The 18,975-nt window shown below is 43.2% G+C and overlaps 1 protein-coding gene across 1 annotated transcript; it reads left to right on the top strand.

The window, feature by feature from the left end:
* The first annotated feature begins 892 nt into the window (after window positions 1-892).
* On the top strand, window positions 893-18,653 carry rnf144b (ring finger protein 144B). Its single transcript, XM_029452554.1, has 8 exons — window positions 893-1,253; window positions 4,238-4,499; window positions 6,257-6,361; window positions 7,377-7,437; window positions 8,706-8,919; window positions 10,592-10,736; window positions 11,245-11,334; window positions 17,536-18,653. The coding sequence occupies exons 2-8, from the start codon at window positions 4,329-4,331 to the stop codon at window positions 17,704-17,706; spliced, it is 957 nt and encodes a 318-aa protein (XP_029308414.1). The 5' UTR covers window positions 893-1,253; window positions 4,238-4,328; the 3' UTR covers window positions 17,707-18,653.
* Window positions 18,654-18,975: the final 322 nt, after the last annotated feature.

Below are 18,975 nucleotides of genomic sequence, written 5' to 3'. Positions count from 1 at the left end.
TGAGCAACAGCTGTAGTACAACCAACAATATTTAGAGACAACACAATTTGTCTTTTGGCATTCAGCAGGGCCATCTTACAGTACACTAAAAGCACATTTGAATAAGTATGAACAAAAATATAAAGGAAGACATATATATATACATACCCATACATATCAGCCAATGGGGCCTTCCCACATGTATGGGTGAGAGAATCATATTCCTGAACTGGTATGCCATGTATGGGCCATAAATATAATTAGTGCATCTATGAGGAGATATTATCTAGCTGGTATACACATTTTATTTTCTCAAAATCTATATACAAATGTATATGTATAGCTTAAAACAATTAGTCGATTAATAGATTGACAGATAATTAATTGTCAACTATTTTGATAATTTAATTAATTTACTTGCAAAAATGCAAAAACATTCATGGTTACAGATTCTGAAATGTGAGAATTTGCTGCTTTATAATTTTATAATTATAATGAAAATAATCATTAGTTGCAGTCCGATATAAAATTGTTCAAAATGAGCTCCACCTCAACCAACTACAGCAGAAATATGCTGCTTTTGCATCAATACATGAGTAATAATAATGATATAATATACTGTTGTTGTATAACAGACACAAGGGACATTTTTCTGCATTGAGCACTTTTACGTGTAATACTTTTCCTAGTCAGGACCTAAAGTATTACAAGTAAATGTAGAAATGTTTTCTACTTAAGTAACATTTTAAGTGCAGGACTTTTACTTGTAAGAGAGTATTTTTTAAGTGTGGTATTAGTCATTTTACTGAAGTAAAAGATCTGAATACCTCCACCACTGGTTCTATAAATAGCGCCTACCACTCGTTCCTGATCCGTTTATGGCGCTACTTCCATTTTTCCGAGTGCACCTGAAAGCAGCTTGAATACAGGGAAATAACCAGCAGGAGCAGTCAAGAGTGGAGCTCAGCAGAAAGCGGGCACTGCTTCCTGGATGGAAACAAAACGCAGTAACAAAGCACACTCACACAAACACACACACCTACACACACGCCTGACAGGCGAGAGCAGGACGTTTAAACATGTTTTGAGTTTTTCTTTAAGCCCGGCGCGTGTTTGAGAGAGTCGGTAACGGGGCGACGGTGGAATTAGGCGGTGACAGCGGAGGTAATTCTAACAGCAGACTGTATCAACACATGTGCCTGTGCCACAGTAAGAGCACTGCGGCTGTGGATCTGGACTCAGGCAGCTCCTACACCAAGTGGTCCACGGGCAAGGTAGGTCCCCCCTCTCTCCTCTGCTCATCTGGCTTCTGTCTGCATCACACACACCATCCATTATCAAAACGTTTATGAAATATAACACCGTGAATGCTTTACAATTCTGACCAATTCAAGAATACAACCTTGACAGGGATGCAGATGTGTCTGATTTCATGTGTGATCTGTTTGAATGCATTGCAACAGATGAGACCGTACACTGTTACTTTGTTATAAACAATAAACTCTAAATATGCATATATCACAGCAAGGAATAATACTTTAGGAATATACCTTTAAATCACTGCAATCTTATTTTATATCCACCACTCAGTTTCTGGCTAAACTGATGTACAGTAGATGATGGTTTGCATTTTCCAACCTCATCCTTTTTTTTCATGTTACTGTTTGAACTTTATGTGCTCTTGCTTAAGGCTGTGTACCAAAAAAGACACAGGTTATAGGGCCAGAAATCCAGAACAGCAGCTGTATAAAGGATGCCATATACATTCTGCTACACACTCCCTGAGCCCCCAGCTGCCTCCTTCCCCACACAGTGGCAGCCTGTGTAAAAAGCAGCAGTAGCTTTTCACCGGGCAGATCTGGTTTTTTCCGTTTCTCTCTGGTCAACAATGATGCTTTGATCCCTGTGGCTGGAATGCCATCTAGACCTTGATCCGCGAGGACTGCTAATCACTTGAATAGCCCGCTCCACGCCAAAAAGGAACTCTTAAAACACACAAGGCCATTTTGATAAATGAATAGCTCTAACTTATTCTCAGCTCTAACTGCTTGTTCAGAGACAGGGGCTCAGAATCAGAATTCCTTTATTAGTCCCACAACGGGGAAATTTTCGAAAGCTTTCGACTCTGGTGGGCTGCAGTCGGGATGGATTTTTGAAGGCCAATACTAATTTTGTTGCATTTTGTTTTAAAGCTTCTGGTTGTCAGCATTTTGAACTGACATTTGATAAATTTAGTCCCATATGCAAACATTCAGGGTGGAAATGCTTCTGACACGGCGTTCAGACAATGGTCTAATCCTCAAACTCATTCATGCAAATTTAAATCTCCTCACTGTGATTCATTGGAATCAGACGACTGTGAGGTGTTGATGAATTCAACATTTCACATTCAATCAAACTGCGTCATATCTATCACATCAAAGGTGGAGCGACACTCTCCTGTCTGTTCTGAGATTAAATCACTTCCATCAGGCTTATCTATTGAAAGATGGTTGCCCAGGTAATCTCACATTCCTCTAAAGTTGTTCAGGAATGAAAAGCTTTACACTACTGGAGTTCCCATGCAGCAAAGTTAGCTGACTAGAGACCTATCATTTTCCCATGCGGCTGCTTATGTTTAGGCAGGACAGGACAGGCTGACAGTATTGTGGGATGACGGCTTGGCTCGCCTGTCTAAAAGCAGTGCAGGAGGATACACCATGACTGTGCAGAAATACCAATGTGCACTGCTACACAAGCTCCACTATCAGTCATCTGTATGTATGCCGCTGCTGATCGGTAGCACATAATAAAATAGCACTCAGTGAAACATTTAGGACGCTGGGGGTGGCTGTATTGATTGAGCTGCCCAAAAGTTTCCTGCCAACTTTAACAGCCTGCTGAAATAGAGCACATTGTGTGTGCGATAACTAACGTGTGATTTCAACAGGCTGCGGTGTGTTTCTAACGCCACCGTTTCCTGTGTGACCCCGTTCTGTGACCAACCACTGTTATCTACAGGATTAATCGCAAATCCCAGATTATGGGTTTATTATTTCTCATGCTTTCTGGGATTGGACAGAACCAAAGGGACAGATTTTTGGGTTGGGTGACTTTGTTTGCCTTAAACACCAGATAAAGCCTTTAATATCCACCAGCCTCGGTCCTGCTGTCCCAAAATATGCAACTAGTGCATTGTGTTTGAAGATTACATTTATGCCTGATTCTGTAATTGAACAGATTTTGTGTGATTTTGCTTTTTATCTGTTGGTCGGTTGGTTTACCACTTTGGTCCAGACTGAAGTATTTCAACTACTATTACACGGATTGGCACACAACTTTGTGCAGACATTCTTGGTGCCAAGAGGAGGAATCTTAATGACTTTGGTGATCCCCTGATTTTTCCTCCAGCGCCACCAGTTGTGGTTTCAGTGAATTTGTCGACAACTGATTGCCTTGAAATGTGGCACACAAATTCCTTCATCCCTCAATATGAATTGTATTACCTCTGGTGATCTTCTGATTTTTCATCTAGCCTCAGTCGTCTTTGGTGATAATTAGCAAATATTGCCATGCTAAACTAAGATGGTGAATATGGTAAACATTATATCTGCCTAACACCAGCATTTTAGCGCCATCATTATGAGCATGCTGCTAGCATGGCTGTAGACTTTTAGTCTTGTCAAATGGCTACTTTCACATTAAAAACATACATTTGTCCTGTTTTAGTGTAAGTACATTGTAAAATGTGGTCATCTCTCTGCAAGAACTGAACATCAGAAACGTTGAACTCCAAAATATAAAAAAGGTTCAGAAATGTAGCCGGTCCTGGTTAATCTCTCTTTCTTCTCATTAAAGTCAAAACACTTTTTAAAAAACATACATTTAATTTGCCCTGTAATTTAGCTCATGTTGACATGACTTGCTAAAGAAAATAGTTGTATTTACCATGTTACTAAACACGATCAGACTTTGGCCTTAAATATGACATGATGAGTAATCAAAAATGCTGCAGTAATTACACATAATTATATTTTGCTTCAAGCACCAGGCAGCTTTAAACAGTGACTAATTCATCTCTCAGGTAACAAGACAATGACAATGCAATGCCTCAGGGAGTGGTGAAGTCATCACAGTTGGTACACCAGTTACCAGAAGAGATGACAGGTTCCAGTCACAGGGTGCAGTGTTTTCAGAAGGCTTGGCAGTGGTTGTGTGAAAACTGTAGCAAAGAGGAAGTGTAACACCTAAGATAAGTTAGCTCTGTTTCTGCTTTCAGGAACATGGAGGCTGCAGCTCCTCTCCGTCCCCAGCAGAAGGGCTAGAATCAGCCTGATTCCTCCCTTACCTGCCTGCCTGCATCGCCCAGCATGGCCAGCAGGACTCCCACTCTGAGGAGGGAAGCCGGGGATTCGGCACCGGGGACCCCTGAGGCCGGCGCTAACCCCCAGCCAGGGACCTTCTGCAAACTGTGCCTCAGCGAGCAGCCGTCAGCAGCCACCAGGGAACTGCAGCGCTGCAACTGTGTGTTCTGCACAGCGGTAAGAAAGACAAACATAATCCAGACATGTACAGTAGATAATGCTCATATCCTGGTGCAGGACACTACAACAGGACACGTTAGCTGCTATGGAAATCAAACCTGTGAACCTTTGTTACTGAAACAGTGCAGGGTCCCTCCAGGCTATATTTAGATGAATTGTATGCCTTTGTTATTAGTCACTCTCTGTAGGCGGTGTAAGATTTCACAAAAAGTTCTCCATCACCAAACTTTTCTTTGGGCAATTTAGGCAAATCTCCAAAGTTGAAATTAGTGGAATGGGATGCTCCTTTTTATTGCAGCACCTCCTCCTGCTTTAAGATCTTAAAATAGATCATTTTATTGGCACATCTGGGATATTACAGCTTTAGTGAAATGAAGTGGTTTCAACACAGGACTGGCTTTCTCTCGCATTTACTTTTTTTGTCTTGTCCTTGGAATTCTTTGTGATTTAGCAAAGCTGTTGAAATGTTTGAAGTGGCAATAGACAAGTTTTTTGCTTTAACGTTTCATTATGAAGTAAATATTGATTTCACAAGGTAATGGCTTTAGAAGACTGACACCATCAGCGTTAAGATTGGTTCTCTATAACCCTCGCTTTCACAATGCAATTTTGTAAATAAAGTCTCGATTTACGGCACAAAGCTGTGAAAAACTAAATGCAGTGCGTCCTGTGCACTGATCTTTTCCAATGCAAATGCTAGCACTAGTTCATAAGGTTGCAATTATCGCCATCATTTGTTCATTTGCATATTGGCCACTTTGTCGTGCATTCATTTACATTAAAGCTGAGTGGTTGTGTTGATTGCAGCGAGGGAGAGACTGCCAAGAGGAGAGGGAGGCGGCTCGTGCACTGAGATTACTTTTTAAATGTTGTCTATTGTCACTTTAACAAGTTCTTGAAACTCACAAAAATTCCTGGGAGCTTTTTCATTCCTTTTATGGGAGAATAAGTGCTACCACTAGGATACAGAGCTGTATCACTTATAGCAGAAACCCAGAGGTTTACTACAGCACTGTCGTAGTCTAATGCGTGCCTGTCTGGCATATCGAAGCTGAGATGTTGGGGTTGTGCCCTGACACAGAGAGGTTGCTAGATAGTGGCAGGTGTTAATCTCTGTCCAAGGGAGCGAAGTTATCACTGTTGTACGCACAAGGTTACGCAGATAAAACACACACACACACATACACGCACACGCACACACACACACACACACACACACACACACACACACACACACACACACACACACACACACACACACACAGTGCCACGGGGGAAGAAGAAGGGAAACTGTAAACCCTGCTTATCTATTTTATATCTCCTCCAGTCTGGTTCATGAGCACACACTATTGCTTTCTTTTTTTATTCCAGCTCAGTTTTTGGATTATACTTTATGTGACAGCACATGATAAGCACAAGTTTGCGTGTGAGTCTAAAAGCACATTCCATTCCTCTACGATAGGTTTGTTTTTCCACAGTAAAGCGACATATGAATGTTTTTATTTTCGTTTCCTCAAAACTGTCTGCCTTTGCGCAATGTTTACATAGTTCCTCCTACCCTCCCATATTTCATGGCTGAGGGAACATATGACATATGCTGAAAGGAAACTCATGTTTATGTGGCATTTAGTTTGTAAAACAGCTTGTTTTACCTCTGCTTTCTTCTTCATTTGTGAACTTTCTCACAGAGGACAGTTAAGATAATATGATATATATCAATATTCAGACTAATGCTGCTGTGTTGTTTGTCCCAGTGTTTGGAGCAGTATGTTCAGCTGGCTATCATGGAGGATGGGGGGGCCCCCATCACCTGCCCAGATATGGCCTGCCAAAAGGCTGGAGTGCTACTTGACTCTGAGGTATGCCCTGCGTAAAACCGATGATATGTAGGTCATGAGTGAAACCAAAACAAGCAAAGAGTCTTCAGAGGCCATAAAAAAACAAAATAATGTTTATTCTCAAACATGTACTGAATTAAAAATCTGTTGTATGCAACCATGTGTTTTTGGAATATGTATTTGAATTTCTAATTTGCTGCAAACTTCTAAAGAAAAATGAAGTTGTATTTTCACGCTTGTGTTTTTAAAACTGTGTGGGCTCGATTAACATAGAATAAGTGTTGTGAAAAGTTGTGTATCCAGCCTTAATGACATTTCTGAGGCAACTCTTTTGAGTGTAGCCCGACAGAAAGTGAAACTCCATGAACTGACACATCGTAGATACAACACAGTAAACACGTCAGAGAAGAAGCTCAAACTGCTGATTCACAAGCAGATGGAATTCTGCTCCTCAGTTCCTCATTTGTAATGTTTTTCTTGAAAGAATACAACTGCATTAAGAAACCTTTTGTAAAAGAAAAGAGCTCATTGGACTTTCCTCTGAATTACAGTAAAATTGATTTGATTGTTTACTTTCTATCCACTGTTATACAATAGGAAAATTAGATCAGATGTTAGACACACAAAAAGTATTAAATGACATATTCAGTATGTGCAGACCTTTGCAACATCTTTCTTGTTGATCATATGCAGATGTCCTTTTGCAGCTTTTACTACAACATAAGAATGGCATTATAATTGTTGCTTTGCTGGCTTTTTTTGTTGCAATCTTTTTTCTCTCAGTGACTATTCGCCAGTACTGAGGTGTCTTAGAAATAATGCAGGGAATTGCATTTGCCATGGCCATGGCCAGTTAATCCCGGATGATCTTCGAAGTATCAGCTTCTCAGCAACCATACAAATTAGCCGCATTTAAATCTTGACCACCGTGTATTTTGGATTTCTTACTTGCTTCTTGCATGCACACAACATTCAAGTCGTGGCTCTGAGTGAATACAACATGACTAAAGCGCCTCTCTGTGCTGTGTGATTGCAGATAGCTAGCTTGGCCGCGGACGATCAGGTGGAGCTGTATCAGCGTCTGAAGTTTGAGAGAGGTATGTATTGTTGCATTAGCATACTGATGACTGGTGAGAGGCATTGGTCTATCTCAGGTTGCACTTCAGCTGGTGTCATTACACTGGGCAGCTCCACACAGTGCTGAGCTTTACATGTCTGGGATAATGTGGAGCCTCCTGCTCTCTTTTCTATTCTGCTCTGGTCCAGTTTTACCCAGGAGGTTACTGAAGCTGTGGCCTTAATACCTTCAGTTAAACCAAACAATACCAGCAGGAAGTTATGCAAGAGGTCCATGTTACTATTCTGTTAAATTTAAAGTAATGATTGTTCCATTAGTTTGGAAATGTTTGTGAAGTCCGATTGTATCTCTGTTTTGCCCCGGAGGCCTGCGAGGGAATAACTGTTGAAATTGGTTTCTGTTGACATTTACAAATTGCAAAATGAGGTTCGTTTGCCTTGTAGCTATATTGGTCTTTACCAGTTTCACAGTAACAATACGCTGTGAAGCCCATAATAGCTTTTGTTTACTCTGGCCATAAATCATAGCACTCATAATATTGAAAGTATAAATAAGTGACAAGTACAGGCTGTTTCGCAACAATGTTTCCCTTTGGTTCTGATTCACAATGAAAGCTGGTAAAGAGGATCATATCATGAAAGCTACAGTTTTGGTTTCAGTTGAGAAACATGCTGACAGATAAAAACATTTTTAGCATTTCACTTTTGTATTTGTATCCTTCTGTCCATATAACCTACTTATTAGGTTGTTTGCCTCCATAGATAACCAATTAGAAACGAGAAGAATGGATACATTAGATGCTTTTAGCCAGGTTAACCACAGATGACAGTGTCGGCCCGCCACTTTGGTCCAGACTTAAATATTGTTTTAAGGTATTGGATGGATTGTCATGAAATTTGGGGTGAATTGTAATAACTTCGATGATCCTCTGACTTTTCATCTAGAACCGTAATCATACATGTAAACCAAATGACACTCCCGTTAGCCTCAGCTGTACTTGTTTGTTTCGTACCAATTTGCAAATGTTAACATGCTAACACGCTAAACTATGATGGGGAACACGGTAAACATTACCTGCTAAACATCAGCATGCTAACATTGTCATCGTGAGCATGTTAGCATTCTGACGTTAGCTTTTAGCTCTTTGTCTGTTGAGTTTTATGTTTCCGTTAAAGTGTTGTGATATATAAAATTGCCTTTATTTTGTGTTGTTTTATTTTATTTATAACATCCACTTGATGTCTGCTTGAAAAATGGACAATCACATCTCCTCTCTTCTTTCTGCAGGAGTGAAGTTGGACCCCAGGAAAGCCTGGTGTCCGGTGCTTGAATGCCAGGCGGTGTGCAGTGTGCAGCTGAGCACTGAGGGCCAGCCCACCGCTGTGCCCTGCCCGACCTGTCACACCATCTTCTGCTCCGGGTGCAGAGGGCCCTGGCACGAGGGCCATACCTGCCCTGAGAGCCAGCTCATGATGTCGCCCTCACCCGCTGATGAAAGCAGGTCAGTTAGCCAGCCGTTTGGTCGGCTGCCCACAGCAGCCACAGAGTCTGAGCTGCACTTTGACAATGATACTGTGCTGAAAAGGGTGTTAGTTCAGGTCTACAAAGAAACACTTGTTACTGCTGTAAATAGACTAATCATGAGTGCATTATTGGCTTTTATAAACTACTATACTATAGTAATACTATATTTACTATAATTTAACACATATTTCTCTCTTTTTGTTCCCGTTAAATTACCGTTACCCCTTAAATGTCCATAGACTATCAATTCCAATATTTTATGAGGACAATCCCATCCTTCCATTAATATAAAAAGACCTGACAGTTATTGTGGAATGATACTTACATTGAATGGATATACAAGTGATGTGTAGTCCCTCATCTCCCCGTAGAGGCCCTGAGCTGAATGTACAATAAACATTATGTCAGGATTAATAGCTCAGTATTCCTCAGCAGTCTGTAGTCCCCGTTGTACAGCTACATTATGCTGTGGTTCTGCCAGACTGGCTGATGTCATTGGGGAGTCACTGACTTATATTGGAATTCCATTGTCCCTGTGCCAAAGGGAGGAGGAAGGTGGGCACCAAACCACATAGTTCACTGTACAGAAGGAGCCTATGCACTGCAGTGAAGCAGGGGTGTCTGCAGTGTGCTGTGGAGGATGGAGCAGGCATGAGGAGAATGAAGGGAGATCAACTTTAAGTTGGAACTTGAGAGCAGGGTTTATATTTGCCTCAGCCTGCAGGTTTAGTCATCAAATACAATGTTATTGTACCAGGACAATAACCAGTATGTATAATATACTGCAGTAAGGAGTCTGACTAGCCAACAACAAATCATTATTTTCAATTATATTAAGTTAAATCAAATTATATTCATTTTAACTTACCTACATAATTATTTAATTGTTGTTTCAAATCCTATTATCATTTAATTTCATTATTCAAGAATTTTTTTATTATTCCCAATCCGTCAGCAACTAGTGACAAATCTGTCTACACAGTAGCGGTACCGGTTGCTAGGATTTTTTAATGAACTATTCTGATTTAATAATGGTTACTTCTCATCACGCACATCAACATTTGTGTGACAATCTTTCTGGTGCTATTTTTCTCCCGCTGACACGGGAAAATTACATTGCCATTGTTAATCTCCTGTGAAAAGCCCTGACTGACTTGATTGCTTTTCCATGATCAGCAGAGCTCTTTGAATCACAAAAAAGAGGTGTGGGCAGAACTGGGCACTGCTTAAATCAATGTTTTTATTTTTAAAGAGTGAAAAACACTTTGTATAATGTGAAAGGAGTCACTATTGGTGCTAAACCCACAGAGTATTATCACCAGACTCTGTATAAGGTGTTAATATGTCCAAATTGTGTTTACAGCTTGTCTTAATTAATTACAATTAATTAATGAATTAATGTGTAAAGACAATGAGTCTAAAATAATCAGTCTTTCTATTTGTATAAATTATGGAAAGTAAACTCCTCAGGTTGTTGAACCCTTCAAACATGACTTCCAGGTTTTGAGTGGAAGCTATGGTTCTGTGTTGTACGTTAATTTACCCAGTTCAAAGTGAGCACTGACCTTAACTCTGCTGCTAGTTAAATAATTCACACTCCTTCATGGCTTCATACCGTACATCTGATGTCTCTCCTGTGTCTCTCACAGAGCCCGCTCCGACAGCGACTCCGACATGCCCATCAAGCAGTGTCCTGTGTGTGCCATCTACATTGAGAGGAACCAGGGCTGTGCGCAGATGCTGTGTAAGAGCTGCAAACACACCTTCTGCTGGTACTGTCTGCAGAACCTGGATGTGAGTCTCCCCAGCTGCCTTACTCACACATGTGACGCTTGGTTTTCAACACAAGCTGCCACCTGTTTTTCACAGCCAAGTTCACAACATATCAGCATCTGCTAAATATATTCAACAAATGCATTAGGATGTAATATTATAGATAAGCTATAAAGCTCTAAAATATTAGAAGATAAGCAACATAAAAATCTAATTAAGTAATTCAAATAGCCGTCATGTTTACCGGCTTCAATATTCAACGATGAACACATTGATGCATCAGTACTTATAATCCAATAACGTAATACATATTCTTCTCAAAATTGACCATTTTGCATAATGAGTACGTTGACTTTGGTACTTTAAGTATATTTTAATGCTAATACTTAATTAAACATTTGAACGCAGGGCTTTTAGTTGTAACATAGTATTTCTAAACTGTGTTATTGCTACTTTTACTTAAGTACAACTTCTTCCACCTCTGCTGGATAGTATATTTCTAGTCTTAACGTGGGTTTTGTAATTGCAGGGTGATATCTTCCTGAGGCATTATGATAAGGGACCGTGCAGAAACAAGCTGGGACACTCCCGGGCCTCAGTTATGTGGAACAGAACGCAGGTGAGCTCACACAGCAGAGCAGACATGCAGGATTCATTTCAAGGTTGTGATGACACTTGTCATTGTCTGAATGGATTAGCCTGCAGAGCCAATCATCCGTGAGTGGTCAGTTATTACTCGAATGGGTTTGATTTTAGTAAAACTGTGCCACCACACAGCAGAGATTGGGAGTTAAAGATTTTGGACTCCATCCCAGCTGCACTGTGAGGCTGTCGAATCAATTAGTCACTGCTGGAATACTCTCCAGTGAGGACATTACAGGTACCTACGCAGGACAGTAAAGCTTCTTGCACACTTTAAAAATGTCAACAAAAGCTGAAAACTCTCAACTTTTCCTTTAAGGGGAGACACTACAGGGGAATATGGTAACAATTAGAACTAGTAGTGCTAATAGGGCATCTGTGGCTCAGGAGGTAGAGTGGGTCGGTGGTTCGATCCCCAGTCAGCGTGTCGAGGTGGCCGACGGCCTTGTATGGAGCCTGTGACTCTTTATGAATGTGTGTGAATGCTGACATGTGTTTTAAAGCACTTTGAGTGATTGCAAAGACTGAAAAAGCGCTTTATATAAGCAGTCCATTTCCTGGTTGATTTACTTACGTCAAAACAATTATTTTCTGAAATTGTATGTTAGTCAAGTTCAAGTTCAAGTCAGGTTCAAAATTATTGTTTTCATTTTGTTGACCAATTAGGTTAGCAATAAGGTTTTTACAGAGGGCGTTTTGGATATCTTGTTATATCACGTCATAAATCAGAAACAGCCATACAAATGTCATATCTTTTGGAATAAAATGTTGTATAAATCAGGTTATGAATGATATATGAAAAGAAACCTCAGTAAAAATCTTCAGAATATAAACAGAAGATAAACTGGGAAGTTTGGTGTGTATTTGCTGCTACAAGAACATTTCTGGCTCAGAGAAAGAGAAACAACTTGTTTCGAGAAAACGGCTTTTAAATTCCATACATTTTGAAATACACTACAGGTGAACAGAGTAAAACATTTGAACTGATGGATTTCACCATGGAACCAGTTTATTACTTAAATTAAGACCGTTTTCTGAAATGTTATGTTTAAATATGCAATTTAGGTATAATCTAAATCTACAGACACAAACATACAAAGTTAGTCAAATAAACACCTACATTTGTATTTTGGATGTTTTCTTTCCACTACTCTAAAAGAAGACATGTTATGGACGCAAAATTGCCTAACATCTCAAATATCACCAGTGCATGAAAAAGCTGTTCTTTTGTCTCGCTCTAAAGACCCATAAAGTCTGTTAGCTTGTTGTTAGTAGTTTGTTTTCCACAAATCTGCCCTTTATCAGCCATTAAAATGAACTAATCCCAGCTCTAATCTCAAATCCCCGCCAAACCTACTTTCTTTCCACTTCTCCTGCCCTGACGCCATTATCACATGATTAGTATCACGTTTGCAGCACACCTCCTGTGTGTGTCTGCATTGCTAAGTGTCTGGAGAGTTGAAGTACAACACTACTGTTGGTCCCTTCAAAATACCTCATGATAAACTTGGTTACACCCTTCCCTAACCAGTTCTTGTTCAAGTTCTACAATCTAACTCCTCCTGCCTGCAAACACTGCAGTAGTGACCACATTTTAAATATACTGTGTAATTGAAACCAAGCAGCATAAGCCAAATCCTACAAAATACCCTTAGACAAAACATACACAAAAACATGTAGACGGGGGTGTCCGCGCAGTTGTGACATTATAATGTAGAACAACATAGTATTGAGAGTGTAAAACAACATTTTCACAGTCAAATCAATAGTTATATTTTGTAATCAGAAATCCTTTATTAGTCCCACAACAGGGAAATTGACCTCGTTACAGCAAAAGAACAAGAAAGTAAAGTGGCGAGTACACAGTAATTAAATAGAATGAGATAAGGGTTGAGGCAGACTCTTAATCTGATTTGAATGGTTAAAGATTAGGACTAAATTACCCATAATCCCATTAGCACCCTTCATAAACAGTCTGTTGTTTGTCTGTGATTTTTCCTTCAGTGTTTCATTCCCACCATCTGTCGTTGGTTTCAGCTGGAAGCTTTAGGTCCATGTACTGGACAACGCCTCTTAATAACATAAAGCATTACAGTATTACATAGATTTTATAATCTTAAATATTATAAAATGCAGTAGAGGCGGATGGAGGATGCCAGTCTTCTTAGCAAAAATCATATCTGTTGACAGTAATAACACCAAGGTATCAAAATAAGTAGTGGCAACCTCCAGGTCTGAAAAGTGAAGCCGATGCGCAAGTGCCTTGTGATTGACAGGCCGCTCCCACGATGTTGTCCAGTTTGGTGCTTTATGTCTTTCAACTTTAACCTCTCTGGGAACCATCACCTTATCGTGGTGGAGAGGTTTGTGTGTCCCTATGAACCTGAGAGCTGTGTTGTCTGGAGCCTAGTGCTCCTGGTAGGGTCTCCCAAGGCAAATTGGTCTCAGGTGAGGGGCCAGACTAAGAATGGTTCAAAAACGACTTCATGAAAGAAAGGAAAAGGAAAGGAGAGACCCTGCCCGGAGGAAGCCCGGGGCCCCCGTCTGGAGCCAGGCCCAGAGGGAGGGCCCGACAGCGAGCGCCTGGTGGCCGGGTTTGCCACGGAGCCCGGTCGGGCACAGCCCGAAGAAGCTAAGTGGTGCCTCCCATCCATCCATCCTGTGGGCCCACCACTCATGGGAAAAACCGCTGGGGTCGGGTGCGCTGTCACATGGGTGGCAGTGATGGTCAGGGACCTCGACGGACCAGACCCGGGCAGCAGAGGCTGGCTCTGGGGACGTGGAACGTCACCTCTCTGTGGGGGAAGGAGCCGGAACTAGTGCGGGAGGTGGAGCGCTACCAGTTGGATCTGGTGGGGCTTACCTCCACGCACAGTCTTGGCTCTGGAACCGTACTCCTGGATAGGGGTTGGACTCTATTCTTCTCCGGAGTTGCCCAAGGTGTGAGGCGTCGGGCCGGGGTGGGGATACTCACTAGCCCCCGGCTGAGCACCGCTATGTTGGAGTTTATCCCGGTGGACGAGAGGGTCGCCTCCCTACGCCTTCGGGTTATGGGGGGAAAAACTCTGACTGTTGTTTGTGCCTATGCCCCAAACCGCAGTTCTGAGTATTCGGCCTTCTTGGAGACCCTGAATGGAGCCCTGCAGGGGGCTCCAGTAGGGGACTCCGTAGTCTTGCTGGGAGACTTCAACGCACACGTGGGAAACGATGGAGACACCTGGAGAGGCGTGATTGGGAGGAAGGGCCTCCCTGATCTAAACCCGAACGGTCGTTTGTTATTGGACTTCTGTGCTAGCCATGGAATGGCCATAACAAACACCATGTTCGAACATAAGGATGCTCATAAGTGCACGTGGTACCAGAGCACCCTAGGCCAAAGGTCAATGATCGATTTCGTAATCGTATCATCTGACCTGAGGCCGCATGTTTTGGACACTCGGGTGAAGAGAGGGGCGGAGCTGTCGACTCATCACCATCTGGTGGTGAGTTGGATTAAGGGGTGGGGGAAGACTCTGGACAGACCTGGTAAACCCAAACGGGTAGTGCGGGTGAACTGGGAACGTCTGGAGGAAGCCCCTGTCCTGGGGATCTTTAACTCACACCTCCGGCGGAGCTTTTCAGCCATCCCTGTGGAGGTTGGGGGCATTGAACCTGAGTGAGTGATGTTCAAAACCTCTATTGCTGAAGCTGCGGTGATGAGCTGTGGTCTCAAGGTCTTAGGTGCCTCAAGGTGCGGTAACCCTCGAACACTGTGGTGGACCCCGGTGGTCAGGGAAGCCGTCCGACTGAAGAAGGAGTCCTTCCGGGTTATGTTATCCGGGAGGACTCCGGAAACAGTTGCAGGGTATCGAAGGACTAGAAGGGCGGCAGCTTCTGCCGTGTCAGAGGCAAAGCAGCGGGTGTGGGAGAAGTTCGGAGAAGCTATGGAGAAGAACTTTCGGTCGGCACCAAGGTGCTTCTGGAAAACCATCCGGCACCTCAGGAGGGGGAAGCGAGGAACCATCCAAGCTGTGTACAGCAAGGGTGGGACCCTGCTGACTTCAACTGAGAAGGTTATCGGCCGGTGGAAGGAGCACTTTGAGGAACTCCTGAATCCGACTAACACGCCCTCTATGGTTGAGGCAGAGCTGGAAGCTGATGGGGGATCATCGTCAATTTCCCTGATGGAAGTCACTGAGGTAGTCAAACAACTCCACAGTGGCAAAGCCGCAGGAGTTGATGAGATCCGTCCAGAAATGCTGAAGGCTTTGGGTGTTGAGGGGCTGTCTTGGTTGACACGCCTCGTCAACATTGCGTGGAAGTCTGGGACAGTGCCTAGGGGTTGGCAGACCGGGGTGGTGGTTCCCCTATTTAAAAAGGGGGACCAGAGAGTGTGTGCCAACTACAGGGGTATCACACTTCTCAGCCTCCCTGGTAAAGTCTACTCCAAGGTACTGGAAAGGAGGGTTCGGCCGGTAGTCGAACCTCTGATTGAAGAGGAACAATGCGGATTCCGTCCTGGTCGTGGAACAACGGACCAACTCTTCACTCTCGCAAGGATCCTGGAGGGGGCCTGGGAGTACGCCCATCCGGTCTACATGTGTTTTGTGGATCTGGAGAAGGCGTATGACCGGGTCCCCCGGGTGATACTGTGGGAGGTGCTGCGGGAGTATGGGGTGAGGGGGTCACTTTTGAGGGCCATCCAATCCCTGTACGCCCAAAGCGAGAGTTGTGTCCGGATACTCGGCACCAAGTCGGACTCGTTCCCAGTGAATGTTGGCCTCCGCCAGGGCTGCGCTTTATCACCAATCCTGTTCGTGATTTTCATGGATAGGATATCGAGGCGTAGTCGTGGAGGAGAGGGGTTGCAGTTCGGTGACCTGAGGATCTCATCGCTGCTCTTTGCAGATGATGTGGTCCTTATGGCATCATCGGTCTGTGACCTTCAACAGTCACTGGATCGGTTCGCAGCCGAGTGTGAAGCGGTTGGGATGAGGATCAGCACCTCCAAATCTGAGGCCATGGCTTTCAGCAGGAAACCGGTGGATTGCCTACTCCGGGTAGGGAATGAGCCATTACCCCAAGTGAAGGAGTTCAAGTACCTCGGGGTCTTGTTTGCGAGTGAGGGGACAATGGCGCGAGAGATTGGCCGGAGAATCGGAGCAGCGGGGGCGGTATTACAGTCACTTTACCGCACCGTTGTGACGAAAAGAGAGCTGAGCCAGAAGGCAAAGCTCTCAATCTACCGGTCGATCTTCGTTCCTACCCTCACCTATGGTCATGAAGGCTGGGTCATGACCGAAAGAACGAGATCACGGGTACAAGCGGCCGAAATGGGTTTTCTCAGACGGGTGGCTGGCGTCTCCCTTAGAGATAGGGTGAGAAGCTCAGCCATCCGTGAGAGACTCGGAGTAGAGCCGCTGCTCCTTTACGTTGAAAGGAGCCAGTTGAGGTGGTTCGGGCATCTAGTAAGGATGCCACCTGGGCGCCTCCCTAGGGAGGTCTTCCAGGCACGTCCAGCTGGGAGGAGACCCCAGGGAAGACCCAGGACTCGGTGGAGAGATTATATCTCCTCTCTGGCCTGGGAACGCCTCAGGATCCCCCAGTCGGAGCTGGAGGATGTGGCCCGGAGAAGGGAAGATTGGGGTTCCTTACTGGAGCTGCTGCCCCCGCGACCCGATCCCGGATAAGCGGTAGACGATGGATGGATGGATGGAACTTTAACTCCTCCACAGTGTTTTTAGTTCATGAAAGTTAATTGTTACATTTTGGTCGCCTCAAAGTGTCTTGTTCAGCGCTTGGTTGTACTGCGCTGCACCCTCTCGTGTCACTTCTGGTTCCAAAAAAACAAGATGGAGACGGAAAAAATGCCAAACTCGAGGCTTGAAAATGGTAGTCGACAAACCAATGGGAGACGTCACAGTGACTACGTCTAATTCTTAAATACAGTTTATGGTTAAAATGCTGCATGTAGCACTACTTATTTAATATTACATAACACCAACACCAGCAGGAGGCCTTTAAATCAAAGTGATGGGCTGAAAGATTCTAAAACACTCCGCGGAGGTGAGGGGAACTGTAGAGTTGGGTGAAAATGATTCACTAAGAGTGACCCCGATTACACATAATCATTTGAACCAGTGTTAATATAAAATATTGATTAGTGCAGCTTTATGGATGTTGCTGTGTTGTCCTTCAGGTGGTGGGTATCCTGGTGGGGGTCAGCATCATCTTGCTGGTGACGTCTCCGCTCATCCTGCTGGCCTCGCCTTGCATCCTGTGCTGCGTCTGCAAGCCCTGCAGCGGGAAGAAGACGAAGAAGAAGAAAAAGAAGAAGGACCTCAGCCAGCCAGACTCCTCCACATCATAGCAGCTCCCGTTCTCATCTGCCCAGCCCGGGATCATTCTACTAATGTCATGAAGCCCAAGGAATCTAAGAGAGTGCAAGTGCTTTATGGTGGAAAAGAATAACGTTGGAGTAACAATGGAGTACTTTTCATTACTCCACAGACTGGAAGCCTTGTCAGTGATTCAGTAACACTGTCAAGATCAACAAGTGCAGACTTGCATCTTACAGCTCTGTGAGGGAGCTGCTCAGAAATCGCTCTTGAATTACAAGTGCTTTATATGGTGGAAGTGTAAATATGAGGAGAATGAATGTAACTCACCTGGTTGTTTTTCAGATGCACAACAGGTAGTAAGGAGACGGCGGCGGCTGTAAGAGTTTTCCTGGACACACACACACACACACACACACACACACACACACACACACACACACACACACACAGTTCAAAGTGCAACGCCACCCTCATGTGCCAAACGTCATGATGCCAAACCAGAGGTGTTAGGTGCTCAAGTGCCTCACTCTACAGTGCCTGGTGCTTGCTTGTATTTGTTTTGCCTTCCATTCTATCTTTATCTTATGCAAAAAAATTAGCATTATGAAAATTAAGAACCGTCAGGATTAAACAGGGTTATAAACCCCTAAACAATGCAAAGCATTCTTTCATAATGGGAGAAGGCAAACGCCTGGGGTCATGTGTGCACTGTATATTCTGTACTGATATGAAATATGATAGGGCTTCAATGGTGCACAGAGAACTTTCCTTCTGCAAATGTTTGTTGTTTCCACCTGGCATACGTTCCAGACCAAAGGCTCTAAAGGATAATGTGTACTTTTCTAAAAGTGTGTCAATGTATATTTATGGGTTATGTGTGTATGGTTATCATTTCTACATTTTTGTTGATGTTTCTGCATCAGATATTTTATAAAAGCGCCATTGTAATTGAAATAAACATACTGTATTGAACATGCATCAGATGGTATTGTGTTTGCTTGTGACATTTATCACTTCATGGCTCATTACTTCACTTTTGTCTTTGCACAAAGGTCATGAGAGGAGAATACATGGACGTTAATAAAGCAGGAGTGAAAACATATTGATGTTTTCACAGTGGAATATGTAGAAGTGCTGCTGTGAGGATCGAGATGGAAAAGTCTTAAGCCAAAAAAACTGAGTCTTCTGGAAGTTTGCTCCAGATACATGTGGTGCATAACAACTGATTGCATTACAGTCTAGAACATGTTATATTATTGTTACTACTGTTAAAATATAAAAAGCATACCAGCCATTTC

The sequence above is a fragment of the Cottoperca gobio genome, chromosome 16 (genome assembly GCF_900634415.1).
Source record: "Cottoperca gobio chromosome 16, fCotGob3.1, whole genome shotgun sequence".
Lineage (NCBI taxonomy): Eukaryota > Metazoa > Chordata > Actinopteri > Perciformes > Bovichtidae > Cottoperca > Cottoperca gobio.
This window is presented reverse-complemented; position numbering and strand designations above follow the sequence as displayed.